This window comes from Patagioenas fasciata, chromosome 2, assembly GCF_037038585.1.
Source record: "Patagioenas fasciata isolate bPatFas1 chromosome 2, bPatFas1.hap1, whole genome shotgun sequence".
NCBI lineage: Eukaryota > Metazoa > Chordata > Aves > Columbiformes > Columbidae > Patagioenas > Patagioenas fasciata.
Genome location: NC_092521.1, coordinates 125,437,839 through 125,452,123, shown reverse-complemented (window position 1 = coordinate 125,452,123; position 14,285 = coordinate 125,437,839). Strand labels below are relative to the sequence as shown.

The following is a 14,285-nucleotide window of genomic DNA, read 5'->3' as shown; positions in this document are numbered from 1 at the left end:
TTCATAGACATTTTTCCTCCATGGACATTTTAATACATTTTTCTAAATAGCGTGGAAGAGTTTTGTGGGTTGTTGTTTTAAATTTTGGTTTTGTTTGGTTTTGATGGGGTTTGGTTGGTTTTAGGTTTTGGCTTTTGGTTTGTTCAAGTAAAACAAATAAATGATCCTTATTTCAAGTAGGTTGTGGATAAACCTACATATGATGTTGCTGTTGGTACCAGTATGGAAATGAACCTATCCAAGTTGCTTTGTGCAGATGCTCTGACTTAGCATAAACCTTGCGAAAGATCTCTGTATATATATCACTTATTTCAATCGGGCACTGGATGGAAATCGCCTTTTTGATGTTTCTGCTGGGCATCTGAAGCCTGCGCAGGTGCCCCCTTCTAAAGCGATTTTCTAAGGAAAAGCAATGATTTTGCTCCCTCTAGTGACAGAAGGCAGAAGCGTAGTATGTCATTTCCTCGATCATGCTTGAGACCACAAAACTCCGATTTAAAAAGCTTATTGAACTGCAATGCAAACATTTACCTCCATTTAACCATAGCTGGAAGAAAAAAAAATCATTCTGTATCTGTCAAATATAAGACAATTATATTTTTCTGTTCTTACAACTGATGACCCTGGGCATGTCTTAGAGGAACAATGGAGCAATGTCCTTTTTCCCCTCCCCTGGACATTTTGATTCACAATATAATATCCTGCATTTTGGTGTGTGATCTATGTCATGGGAAAGATTGGAAGAATGTTTGTTAATCTCACCACCTGCTTACAAACACCCAAAGGGTGGTTTGACTCATCAACATCAAATAAGGGGAACCCCTGTCGTGCTGAACTGCTGGTCTGGCTGCCCTTAGCAATCCACGCTTACCCCTTAGTTCCCTTAGATGAAAAGTATCTCCAACCATGTCATTCCAAGGGCCATGAAAGGTGAGATAAGAAATTAGGGAGTAGGCACGAGAAATGTTTGTGCTCTCCCTGCACACAGGAGACTCCCTGGGGTTTTTTTTGCATGCAGAGAGTAGCCAAGGGCAGAAAAGGATGGAGGCTGAGACATTCATAGGCTGCTTGTGCTGCTGCTAAGGTAGCTCCTGACATGATTTAGTGGTGAAATAATGATGTGCAATAATTTAGAATGGTCTGTCTTTCTTCAAGCCGTAAATCTCCGTTCTTGGGAAGGAGAGACAAGATGTTGTGCTTTCTACTTGCTGGATTCTGTCCATGTTTAAATACAGGAGATAATTGGTGCAGCAAATGCACAACTCTTCTAGTCTCCTTCCACCCTCACTTCCATCTGTGCCAGTAGCAATTCTATATAAATCCTTATGCACACAGAGAACTGAAATGGCCATAGAAAGCATCTCTAGGATAAAGAATAGTAAAAGCTTCAGGCAAATGTGCCAAATAGTTGTGGTTTGTGTTTGGTGTTTTGTTGTGTTTTTTTGTTTGTTTTTGTAGTGTTTGGGTTTTTAATGATGATTTTATTATTATTATTATTGATTTTATTTCATGAAACTTAGGCATTTCTCCCTGTCAGTCCTACCACAGTGAGACTTCTTTTTTTCTTTGAAAGGGCTACATAAACTCTTTTTTTACTGTATTGCTGAGTTAACCAGTCAAGGTGAATGCTGTAGAATTTGTAATGCTTAAGATCACTGGAAAGGAGTCACCACATCAAACACTTTTAAAATACAGTTTGCAAGTACAAATTCAGTTCTGCAGTTTCTAAGCTGCTTCAAAAACCAACACTGAATACCCAGATTCAACCTGCTTTCATACCTGCTGACTTATACCAGCGACATAAGATGTGCTTCCTCTATTAGGCAACAAAGCCTTTATTTATTTTTTTTCAAGTGACTAAATAATCCAATATTTTTTAAGTTCTCAGCACTGCAGAAAAATTATGGCCCTTACTTAAGGGTTTGAATATGCAATAGAGCATCTAATTTTAAACCTGCACACTCAATAATATTGGACTTTGCTACAAAGTTATTTCCTTTTTATGGTATCTGCCAGCTGCTGAAGTATGCATTAGTGCATTTGACATATTAATGCATTCTAGTAATGGAGATACCTGATCAAACAGCAGCCAAACGACCGCAAAATAGATGTCCGAGGTGAAATCAGAAGCTGCAATAAACAAGGGAAGACTGCTTGCCTTTATCATGTACTGGTGAGTGAAATCCCCATTTCCCATCTGACTTGAAATACTGGACACAGTTGGGGAGGCCCAGCGTCGTAGGACTCAGCATCCTCTCTCATCAACTACCACATGCATTTTTTTCTTTGATCTTTTTGATGCCTTTTTCCCCTCCCTTTCTCTAAGACATTTTTGACAGGATTGTCCCACAATTGCAAATAAGCATATTCTGACTTGCTTGTGAATTAAAATGAAATACTTAGCTATTGCTAATACTCTCTAGCACACCTGGTTATGAGGAGATACAGGCCTTTCCCCGTCCCTGCATGGAGCTTTCTCCCTTGGCTTTCAGCTGGTCTGACGCGGCAAAGCTGGGAAGCTCTGTATGATCTGTACACACTGTGGGTGCTCCCCAGGTGTTGCAGTTGCCCGTCTCTGATTTAGGGTAACACGTACCTATCACTCACTCGCCAGATTCTGTACACTAGATGCTCATCAAGATGGCATTTGAATATAGCCCAGTTATTCCCTGTGGGGAGGTTTGTTATCAAATCAGCAGGAAAAGCGGTATTCTCAGCTCCAGCAGATGCACGAATGTCATCCAGTTTGTACTGATCTGTTGAACAACAAACGTGTAATGTAAGGGACAGTCAGAGTATTACAAGACAGGCTTTCAACACTGCAAGAACTGTCTCAGTATTTAACATGCTGAGACGACAAGCTAATCACAAAAGACTTGTCTAGATGCCTGTGTTCCTTTGACTCCTTAGGTATTTTGTAGATGCTGACAGCCAGTGTGAACTTTAAATCAATTTATTGCATATGTAAACATATGCAATAAAACCATTTGCCGTATCATTTAACTACACACTGAGTGAATTGTTGGCCATGGGCTGATCTGACCTTTTCAGGTCTAATCAAGAAATCTGAAATATTATTTCAGCCTGTCAGCTCCAGTAATATGCAGTAAGAGTATCTGGATCTAACTGAAAATGTCAGATGCACTCTAATATGCAACCCATCAAAGTTATGACGCATATGAACCAAGAACTGGTTAAGAATATAAATCTGTAACATCTGTTGTGCATCTCAGTTGTTTAGATAAATTGCTCTGCCATTGATATGTGCTATCCAAAAACATGCGTTAAAAGCAATTCTTTGGAATAGAATACACTTAAATATTAAAATGATCTTGAAAGAGGGGTGATAACACCAGGTTAGAATTTTACTGGAAAAAAACAGTGACCAGTGAGAATACCAGTGCTCTAGTTAATGTCTTGTTATCTTCACTGTGTGGTAATGTAAGGTTAGTGGTCTCACGTAACCTCAAAATTTTCCTTTTCAATTTTAATAATTTGCTTTTTATGAAGTTTTTAGTCTTTCCAGGAATAATCCATTACATAAGCTGAGGTGTCCTTACCAATCTTAGATGTTTTGAATTTAGCATTAAGCATTTTTCATAGTCTTGTGCTTTTTATGAAAAAATCCACTTCTATTTTTAAAAGCTTTCTAAAACCCAGCACTGTTGTTGGTAGATTATGGTGTTTAATGGTGTTTTATTTCTTTGTTTTCTTTGTCTCATCTTCAAAGATGAGACATCTCATCTTCTGTTTGGGGTATTTTATTAAATACTCACATCTAGGATAAATCAGTCTTTAATAATTATTTATCAAGCATGAAACCAATTATTCATTGGTATAATTTCTAGATGATGAATTTAAATTTACATTCAAGTGCATGAGCACAATGAAAAGCAACTTTGTATCCTAAGAAGATGGTATTTTGTTAGCGGAACAGGCTATCAGGACTGTTTAATCTTAGAGCAGTTGTTACACTAAAATTGAGTTGGTTTTTAATCTAATCATGGGTAGTTTGTGCAATTTGAGGTATTATTAACTGAATTGCTGCTATTAGTAAAATGTTGTTGGAACTAGAATTAAAATGAACTATGGGAAACATTGCTGAACCGTTAACTTTGCATTAAAGAACAGCATATATTTGAGACTACCCAGTTAATGCTATTTGAGCTGTTCTGGTGAGGCAATGCTGCCCTCCCCTGGTTTGCTGTGGAAAGTGGGAATTTTTACTGAAGTCCGAGCAAGTTCTAGGGTTCCCTATTAAGGAGAAATTGCTGAATTGGTGAAAACCATGGGGAAAAAAAAAAGCTATTAAAAAGATCATTATGTTACAAGACATTATTACAAGACAAAAAAAAAGATGAATAGACATTTGTGCTGTGTTTTTATGTATTCATGGTGCAGATATGGATGAATGTACAAGTAATATACAGAAATATACTATGATCACACAAGACAACAAATTGAGGGCTGAATTAAGTTTGGGTGGCAATTGGGAGGATAAATTAAAGATTAAACAGACAGGGGTAACTGCTGAAAGTTAGCAGGACCGATTACAATAAACTTCTGTTTAACAGTGTAGTTTTGTCTTGTATACAATGTTTAGAGATATATCGTTAATGTTTACATGTTCAATTCGGTAAAAGAAAAATAAATGGGACCATTGCCAACAAGTTGCATGGGAATGGGATCAGCTCTTGTGCAAATGAAGCTGTAGCAAAACTATCATCCTCTGTCAGGGATTACTGAGTACAAAGATACCACGCTAGGCTCAGAAAGTCCTTCCATTGCCCACTCCGGAGAGCTGAGGAACATAGTCCAATGAAATATTACTATTGCATGGCCTGTTTTTCACACATTTCTTCAGGTATCTGCTGGAGACAGAGTCTTGGGGTAGAAGGTTCTTTAGATTGTCCAGCTGTGGCTATCGTTTGTTAAATAAGTGTGTTGCTACTTGCTTCAATGTCATCTTCCATTTCTCACTGCTGGGCATCTTCACCATAGTCCAGAGAGCAAAAAGAGATGAGCCTCATTTCAAATATAAGAATTTTAGTTCCCACATCTGACTTCAGTAAATCATGTGTGGTGGGGTTTGGTTTATTTGGTTGGTTTGTTTGGTTTTTTTTAAGGTATACAATATCCTTTTCTTTTTATAATTAAGATTTTTTTCTAATTACTGCATAAACTTGTGAAACAGACATTTTTTTTCTTCCTGAGGCATATGACTTGATTTCACTTTTGTTTGTTTTTTATCCCTTTTAACATCTTGGAGGTCACCTAACAACACTAGAGAAAACTGGAGACAGTGTGTTAAAATCTCTGGTTCATGTGTTTCTTCATGTCTGTGGAATATGATGGCATTCCCAACCTCACCTGCTCTGGTCCAGCAGCATGTTACAGTGGTGGTGGCTGCTGATATTTTGCTAATACCTTTAATAATAAATTCCTAGAAGTTGTGTTGTGCCTGTGGTGCCTGCCAGTCCACAGGGCAGGTGTGGACCATTTTGAACAAGATCCCAACTACTCAGTTACCCGTGACTGTGTCAGATGGGACCTGAAGATCCCAGGAGTCCTTCACAGGCCTCTGTTTCTAAAGTGACTTCACTGACTACAAAATAATATTATTTACCTACATGCACGTACGCTAGTAGGCTACAATAAGCAATCCTTTTGAGAGCTAGCTGTAACACCACTGCAGGTATGGCTCCATAATAGTGAAAGGTGAGCTAAATCAGCACTGAGACACCTTGTTCTGCCTTTCCCTTTGTGACACCCTGCCAGAGCAAAACTAATTTTATATGTTCTTTTTTTTTTTTTTTCCTGTTAGGTTAATATTCTGTCAGTGTAGCATCCCAGCTCAGCTCATCAAGTGGTTATGTGAATAGCAGTGCTGTTGTTTCTTGACCTAAAACAAACGTGTGAGGTCTAATACTGTGTAACCGTTTTCTTTCTTCTCCATAACTTTTGCAGGTACTGGGGCTGCTGGTGTGGACCCTGATTGCTGGAACAGAGTACTTTCTATATCCAGCCTTCGGCTGGGTGATGTTTGTAGCTGTGTTTTACTGGGTCCTTACCGTCTTCTTCCTGATCATCTACATGACAATGACCTACACAAGGATCCCCCAGGTGCCATGGACCACGGTGGTAAATACAATCATTCTTTGTGGTTTCGGGTTTGCTGGGTTATGAAGAGAATCAAGTATTGATACATTCTATGTGTGTGGTTAACCTATTGTACTAGTGCTTTTTGCAGCTTTTTTCCCTAATCAGTGTGGCTGCATACCTGCAGTGTTTAACCTTCATACTACCCAGACATTTTTAAAGCTCTTCTCCTATGATGTTTCACTGTTTTGTTCAGCAGTTGATGTAGTGACTTGATTTTTAATAATGTGCTTGTGACTGATACTTATGCACAGTGGCCTCTTTTTCTCCCCGTAGTGATTTACATCCCACGAACAATGAGTCTGTTGGTGCCTCTGAGCTAACAGTCCTGGCCATATGGCTTAAACAGCAGAAATCCCTACTTGAATCAACACAAGGAATTGGAAGTGGGACCCTGGCTCTTCAACCATGAGTCTTCCTCTGTTAAAGTAAAAGCAAAGGTGATTCAGAGGTAGCAACAGCCTGACAATCCATATACAGCCTACTGTGAAAATAGGGCTGAAAAATAGTGTTATATGTATGTAAATTACACGCCATGTAATCCTTTGCTTTTAGCTCAAGACTTAATGCAAATCAGATAAACAGCTAATGTAATTACAGAAAAATTTCACAGGCACTTAAAATTCAGATCCAGTTTTTGTGGTTTGAACAAACCTGGCGAGCTGTACCTCTCAACAGTATATTTTTACGTGATTTTCAAAACAGGCTGGTGTTCAGATCCTAAAAGTCATTGTCATCTCAGCAAACTGGCTACTTGTGACCCATCCAAGAATTACAAGTTTTAGCTTTGCATTTGTATGATACAGTGAGATACTGTTCTTTGGTTTTTACTAGTTAAAGATTATTGACTAGAATTCTGTTATTTTTATGATAAAATATATTTGACTACTGTGTTACAAACAGCTTATTATCAACTATATTGTGTACGTGACTAAAATTGAATGCTCTTTTCTTTCTGTCTTCCCATTCGCTGCTGTAATAAATAGCCAGCTATAGCAATTACTAATAGGAGCAACCAGGATTGTGTTCAGATAGCTTCTCTATTTTCAAGTTTCATGACCAGCAGTTACCATTAAGGCTATAATACTGCTATAGAAATGTTGGATTGTTTCAATTATAGCAGTAATGTGTCTGGGTACGTTCAAAGGTGTGGTGTTTTTTTGTTGTTTTGGTTTTGTGTGTGTGTTTTTTGTTTCTCACTGCATTAGACCTAAGTACTTTTAAAGGGAAAGCATCTTTGTATCCATTTGTATACAGCTTTAATAATTACCTTTTTCATCAGTTTCACACTATTATCAAAAAACAGCTGCACATAAACGAGTTTCCCCTGATCTATGTGGTAGACAAGCTGGAGTATTTGATTTGTATCTACTTCATATTGAGTATAGTTCTTGCTCTGAGTTCCAAACATATTGTAGATAAGATCACATAAATGTAGGTCCAAAAGGTAGTCTCCTTTTATGGTAAAGGATAACATGAAGAGAAAATAAATGCAAAGTAAATAAAAGATGCTTGCGTTCCAGCTTGTTTTGCCCTAAGGTATGAAAAGACCTGACGGGAACAGGCTTTGACTTGGACCTCTGCCACTCCTGGCTGGCCAAAAGTAATGTTGTGTCTCTTTTCAGAGAGATTGTTGCTAATGTCTTAATTTAAGAAAGCGTGACGCACACCTTTTTCAGTGACATGTGCCTTTTTGAGTGACACACACCTTCTTCAGTGATTGAGTTTACACCGACCTTCCCCCTACTCCCTGAAGTGTTCTGAGTTTCAGCCTCTGCTAGTTATTTCTCTGCCTCCTTAGGCGACAGTTAGCTCCAACTGTGCCTATTGTATGCAGTATCCAAAATTACATCTGGACTTCTCTGTCATAAATCCACTTTTTGCAGGTTAAGCACATTACCAAATTGCTTAAGATGCAGTTACTTTTACTGCAAATTAACCCAAAAGATATGCTTCAAAACTGACTCTCCTTAATAGTGCAAGTTCTTTGCTAAAACAATCGATGGAAGCTTTTAAAATCTGGTAAATTTGAATTTAAGAAGCAGATGGTAATTTAGCATGAACCATTTGGTTTGAGTAATATATTGGCAGTAAAGGTCCAATCAGCTTGCATTGCATTCTATCTTCCCCAACAGCGTTATTTCCCAGAGCAGTGCTTCTCAAAAATTATGTGCTTTTTTTCTTTTCTACATGACAAGATATTGCAGGGTTTTGTAGCTTTCCAAGGTAATTGAGTCTTTTTGGAACGGAAAATCTGAAAATAACAACAACAAATACTCTAGGCAATCAAATTTGGAGTTTGAAAATGAGTGCTTTACAGAAGTTCACTTCAACCTGCCAATTGTTGGCATCTTATCCTGAAATTGACAGTTGCTTTTTACTGTAATGCCCAGATAAAACAAGAGAGGTAGATCTGTGGATCGTGATAATACCTTTTATTAGATCTACTGATACAGGTTAGATAAACCCCTCTCATTTATAAGTGTGTGGATCAAACCTCAAGCGCCGGGCCCTGGACTCCATCGGAGCATTGAGGCACTGCCCACAGTTCCCTGTGGAAAGGTGGGTAAGTGGCTCTTTTCCAAACACCCTGAAGTTGCAAGGACTTAGGAACCACAGGACGTACCCTTCAGCCTGCTCTGGAAAATGTGAGAAGGCTTTTTGCACAGGAAGACTCATACAGGCAGTGGTGACCTGAAGACTGATGCATTGAGACAGACGACAGCTCAGATTGCAGCTCTCTGCCGTTGAGAAGGCACGTGTTCGGGGAATGGCTTCCCTTCAGAAAGTTTTGAACCCCAAGTGTCACGGGAGCATGTGTCTGTGGGCTAGACTCCACAGAATTTGAAGTGAACTCTGCCAAAACCAAATGTCCTGGGGATGGATGTGAGAAGTTTCCTTACCAACCACTTCAAGCTGTTGATCCACACTGAGGGAACTGCTGATGTGGCCACAGCTGTTGTTGTTGCCTTCTGGACTTCTCTCTTCTTGGGCTATAGCCCTTCTTTTACGTTCTACTGGAGTTGGTGACTATTCATAGTGAATAATTGGCATATATTCCTAGCATCCACTGGGTTATACTGTGGAAATTAATAGGTTGGACCTGGACCAGTAAGACAACATTTAGAGACAACTGGGGCAACAGAGTTAAGGGTTATGATATTTGTGTGACACTCTGGAGTGCAAACATGGGGCCAGACGCTGAAGGAAGCAGATAATGTACAACATTAGGAGACCTGGTCTAAACTGAGTTACTAATTCCTGCAATTGTAGCTGGGTGCAAAGTATGTCATGAGTATTCCTCTTAAACATGGCACCAGTGAACTAAAAGTATATTTTATGGCCAAATTCGTATGCCAGACAAGTAGCAGGGTGCAGTTTTAGGGGATTTAAAAAAAAAAAGAAAAAAATGAACTTCCTATAGCCATGATCAAGTAGTGAGTAAGTAAAGGACAAATTATTAAAATTATGTACTTTAAAACCCCCTTCATACCTTTTCTTCTTAGACTTCTGTTCTCTTCATTTCTTGTTCTCTCTCATGTGCAAAACCTGAACTGTGTAGTGTTATGTGAGATCAATAGTATCTGCTTTGCTCTTTCTTAGTAATAAACATCGGTACCCTGAGACATTAACTCTGTTCCTTGGAAGAGAAATGCAGCATCTGCCATGGATGGATCTTGATGACCCATGTAATCCATCCAGACTGTTATCCTCTTTGGTTTTATCTGCTTCTTTCTCCTCTCAAAAACAGGCAGAAGGGAAAGATACTCAAAGGTGGAAGAGTATGACCACAAAAATTACACCCTCTCCATCTCCTTCGGAAGTGGAGAAAATGAAGTTTTGGAAGCTTTATAAATATTCTTCATATGCTACAAGTTATTGATTCCTACAGCATATCTTTCTGTATATTAGAAATGTAATCATATTGCGGGGGGTTTTTTGCTTGTTTGTTTGTGTTGTGTGTGTGTTTTGTTTTGTTTTTCATATAGTGTCATATTCTTACTGCCTAACACTTAGGCTGTGGTAACCAAACTGTGTCTCTATTTTCACTTTTGGAAAATCACAGAGCACCACCTTTAAGACCCTTCTGGATTTAGTGTGCTAGAGAGAACACAGTTTATCCAAAATGTGATTTAATATTTATGGATCTTCAAAATAAGCAGTTAAATTTTAATCCTACAGATAGAAACTTGGAAGAAGGTAAAAAGAATCGCAGTTCTTGTGTGCATTGCATGTGTACATTATATTTCAGAGGATAGTTTTGTAATGTTGGAATTGAAAATGGTAACTAATATGTGTGCATGTTAATTACTCATGGTGTTTCTTCAACAGGGTCTGTGTTTTAATGGAAGTGCCTTCCTTCTGTACCTCATTGCTGCCATTGTAGATGCATCTTCAGTTACCAAAGAGCTGGACAGTCACAATTACAACAGCTGGGCAGCTTCTTCAGTGAGTTCATTTTCTGTTTAAATCAGCTCTGTGCCCAATAAAGTTATATCAAAAGTAGGCTTGCTGGAAGTGTGGGACGAAATGCATCCCTTCTGGCTTTTGAAAACCTGCAGACTGATACGGTAGCGTATGCATGAAACCTATAGGCAGCTGTAATTCAGTTCATAGTTTTTGGAGGTGACTAGAAATTCCACCAGGAGATGAAAAGCACATCAGAAAAGGCTTCAATGTTTTTAAGATCGTGCTGCTTTTCCCCTCTCCTGCTCCTGTTTATTACCAGCTCTCTGGCAGAGGTTATAGCTTGCACATCAGAGTAGACACAACAGCTTGGGTGAGCACCAAATCACCTCAAAGCACTTGGACAACTCCAAAAGCAGTTTAAACCAACTCAGCTAACTTTGCATGTGTGTGGATAAGGTGCACTCAGCTTTTTGTGGGCTGAGCCACATACACAGCACCTTTGGGAAGTTCCTGAGGTGGTATTGTTGTTTCTACAGTGATCTTACTGTTACAGCCTCAACTTTTTATAGTCTTTCTTCTGAGTTGGGTGGGCAATGCCTGAAAAATCATGTAACTTCCCAGTGTTTTAAAGTGGACGCAGATCATTAATTAGTCTGACATCACTGTCTTGCTACTTAGATTTGATTTGGAAATCCAAAGCAGTCAGTGAATGTGGGTGAAAAACTATGTCTTGTTTTGTTTTGCTTTTAAAGACCCTGGCCAGTTTTTGGGTAGGTGAACGTATTTTCTAGCTAAGTTAAGGGAGTTTTAAAAGAACTTTTTGCCTGTTGTGGCAACAGTAGTCAAATTCAATTGTATAGAGTAATTCTGAGCTTCAGCTACTTGGCTGACTGTTCATGCTTCTGCAGTTGTCCTCTCTGGACTATTCACTAAATCCTGTCTTCTGTCTGAAGCTTATTGTTTATGGTCATGAACACAGAGCCTTGAACACCTGCTCTGTTTTTGCCTTGGGAATTTGGATAACCTGCATCCCTGTCACTTCAGGGGTGTTCAGGGTCTTCTTCCATTGGCAGTTCGTAACTATTGATCCTGTTACTCAGCCACTACTGTTGACAGGAATTTGCTTGCTTCTAGATAAAGCTTCCATGCTGATTCAGATTTTATACAAAATGCAGTTGTCTCATGGGATGCTTGTAATCTCTCCTAATACCTCCTAATAGTGTTTATCTAATGCACTGTCTAAATAAACTATTAAATGTAGATTCTTGCTTTCTGAACCCATTAAGGGTTTCATGGATGGGTGTTTGTGATAATTTAGCAAACCATCTATCCCCAGTAGGTGTTCTGTGCTAGAAAGATTATAGACTGAGTTTTTATTTTGTAGGAAACAAAGTTATTGGAAAAGAAGAACACTACAATTTTCTATTGTAATAATATTCTCTATCATCATCTGCAGTTTTTGGTGCCACAGATTAAATTTACATTAGACAAGACTCACCAAGAGCCCTCTGGAGGGCTTAGATTTACTGCCTGTATGCATGCTTAGTAGTGCCCTGCTGTCAGAGCTGAAGGGCCTACCCAGGCCAATGATGGTATATAAGCAAGAAACATTGCTAGAATCATGATATATTTTTAGGCTGGAAGGGACCTCTGGAGGTCATCTGGCTAACTCATATCAGGTTACCAGGAGTTGGGGTGAAACTCTGCTGGAGTTTTGAGTGTTTCCAAGGGTGGCTATTCCACAATGCCTCTGTTGCCCTGTTTGATTACTCTCATTGTGATTTCCCTGTTCCCTCAATATCTAATTGAAATTTCCCTTGTAATTCGCATTTGTTCCCTCTTGTCCTATCACTGCTCACCTCCAAGAAAAGCACTGTTAATCCTGTTTGCAGCGTCAGCTTTATTTGGTTCAGTTACCAGCGCAAAACATTCTGGTCTTATCATAAGACCATTTTGAACATTGCCTATTTTGAACGACACACAGTGATTAACAGGAACTTAACCACTGGCACTGAATCGGACTTTATCGGTACAACTGAAATAGTTCACAGCTGTTCTTTGGTTTCTGTGTGCATATGCTGCAAGGACTGCAGAAGCAACACCCCTGATACTGTGTAGTTTTAATCTTTAAACATAAAACAAATCTAGCCCACTACAGAAGGCTTACGCCGTAATCGGTTTCTGACAAAGTGGTGATATCAGCGTGGTTGCCCTCGCTGTTGTCTGCACTGAGGAATACCTTTATTCATCCAGAGAGAGCCTCTGGAATTGGTAACCTAATCGCTACTGCTGTTTGAGAACATGTCTGGGCCTGTGTTGGAATGCAAGTTTTCTCTGTAAACCAGCTGTTTTGCTGCATAGTGTGCCATCCTGCGGCACAAGTGGGCTGTAGGCAGCTCCTGGGACGCAGCAGCAGGACTGGAGTGTTGGCTGGATCTCACACTGCCCCATGGACCACCCCACAGCCTTTACCAGCAACTGGTGTTACAACCAGCAGGTATAGGATGGGTGGGAGTCCAGTCTATAAGATCCATACTAAGGCAATGTAATGGGGAGATACAACTTGAATTATGCCATGTTTTGTTTGCTCTAGGCCCATATTTTTACAAATAATATAAGTTTACTTACACAGTGTTGACTGCAATGGCCTCACACATATAAGGAGATGAAAGAGTGCCATTTTAGTCAGCCTGCTGTTTTCCGTTTTTCCAAATCCTATAGGTATTTTTTTCAAATAAATAACAGTGTTGTCAAATATATTTCTTTTCCTAATGTATGTTTTTATTTTCTTTCTCTACAGTTCTTTGCCTTTGTGGTTACCTCCTGCTACGCTGGAAATACGTATTTTAGCTTTATATCTTGGCAATCACGAACTTTGCAGTAAATATTTTGCTAAAATGAATTCTGTAGTGTAAAATATTTTGAGGATTGTACTCCTTTCAACAAAAACTTGGAAGAGGGATGAGGTCTTTTTGAACATTTCTGTTAGTATTGGCATGATATATTTTAAGCTGATATTAAAATTTGTTATTTATAATACAATATCATCTTTAGAGACATCTAACACTGACTTTGTACTGTATAATAAAATTTTGTACTGCTTCTTTTAAGATTAACATGGTATTTTTCTAGACACTGTATAGAAGTTGTTACTAAAGCTTTAATAAATCTTATTCAGACAATGTGCCAATTTTGTAAATGCAACTTTTTAAATGTTACAGGTATACTTTTGATACTGAATGCTACAAATCAAAAACTAAGATTGATACTGTCTCATTATTATGTATAAAAAGTGACTGTACAGAAAAAAACACCCCCAAAACTTTTAAAATAAATAAATAATGGACCTAACTGTGCATGTTTTGTAAACTGGGAGCACATGGTTGCTTTTGAAATTTATATTTCAGAGTAAAAGATATAATAGTAAGAATTCTGATGATCCTGTGAGTTTGCATATTCTAACCAGCTTCTCACAATCACGAGATTGCTTTTGGAACCTGTTCCTGTAAGTCTGAAGCTGGCTGAAGGAATGTTGCACCTGAAACACATTATCTTAACAGGTTTCTCAAATCCAGCAGGCTCCAAGGCAAAAGTCTAGACAACGGTCCCTGAGCGCTCAGTGTTTAACCTACTGAAGATATCACAAAATGCCTACTAAAGGTAATACATTTGCTTTCTCAGGGGACTGTGTTTTTTCTCTTTTATCCTCAGCTGAG

The 14,285-nt window shown here is 38.8% G+C and overlaps 1 protein-coding gene across 1 annotated transcript in view; it reads left to right on the top strand.

Annotated features, from left to right (window-relative positions):
- The window catches only part of CMTM8 (CKLF like MARVEL transmembrane domain containing 8), a 36,942-nt gene extending 23,022 nt beyond the window's left edge, over positions 1 to 13,920 (top strand). Inside the window, exons 2-4 of the mRNA XM_065831935.2 lie at positions 5,968 to 6,141; positions 10,492 to 10,608; positions 13,370 to 13,920. Of these exons, the coding sequence (XP_065688007.1) occupies positions 5,968 to 6,141; positions 10,492 to 10,608; positions 13,370 to 13,453 (375 nt within the window). The 3' untranslated portion in view covers positions 13,454 to 13,920. The remainder of the gene's footprint in view (positions 1 to 5,967; positions 6,142 to 10,491; positions 10,609 to 13,369) is intronic.
- The last annotated feature ends 365 nt before the right edge of the window (positions 13,921 to 14,285 follow it).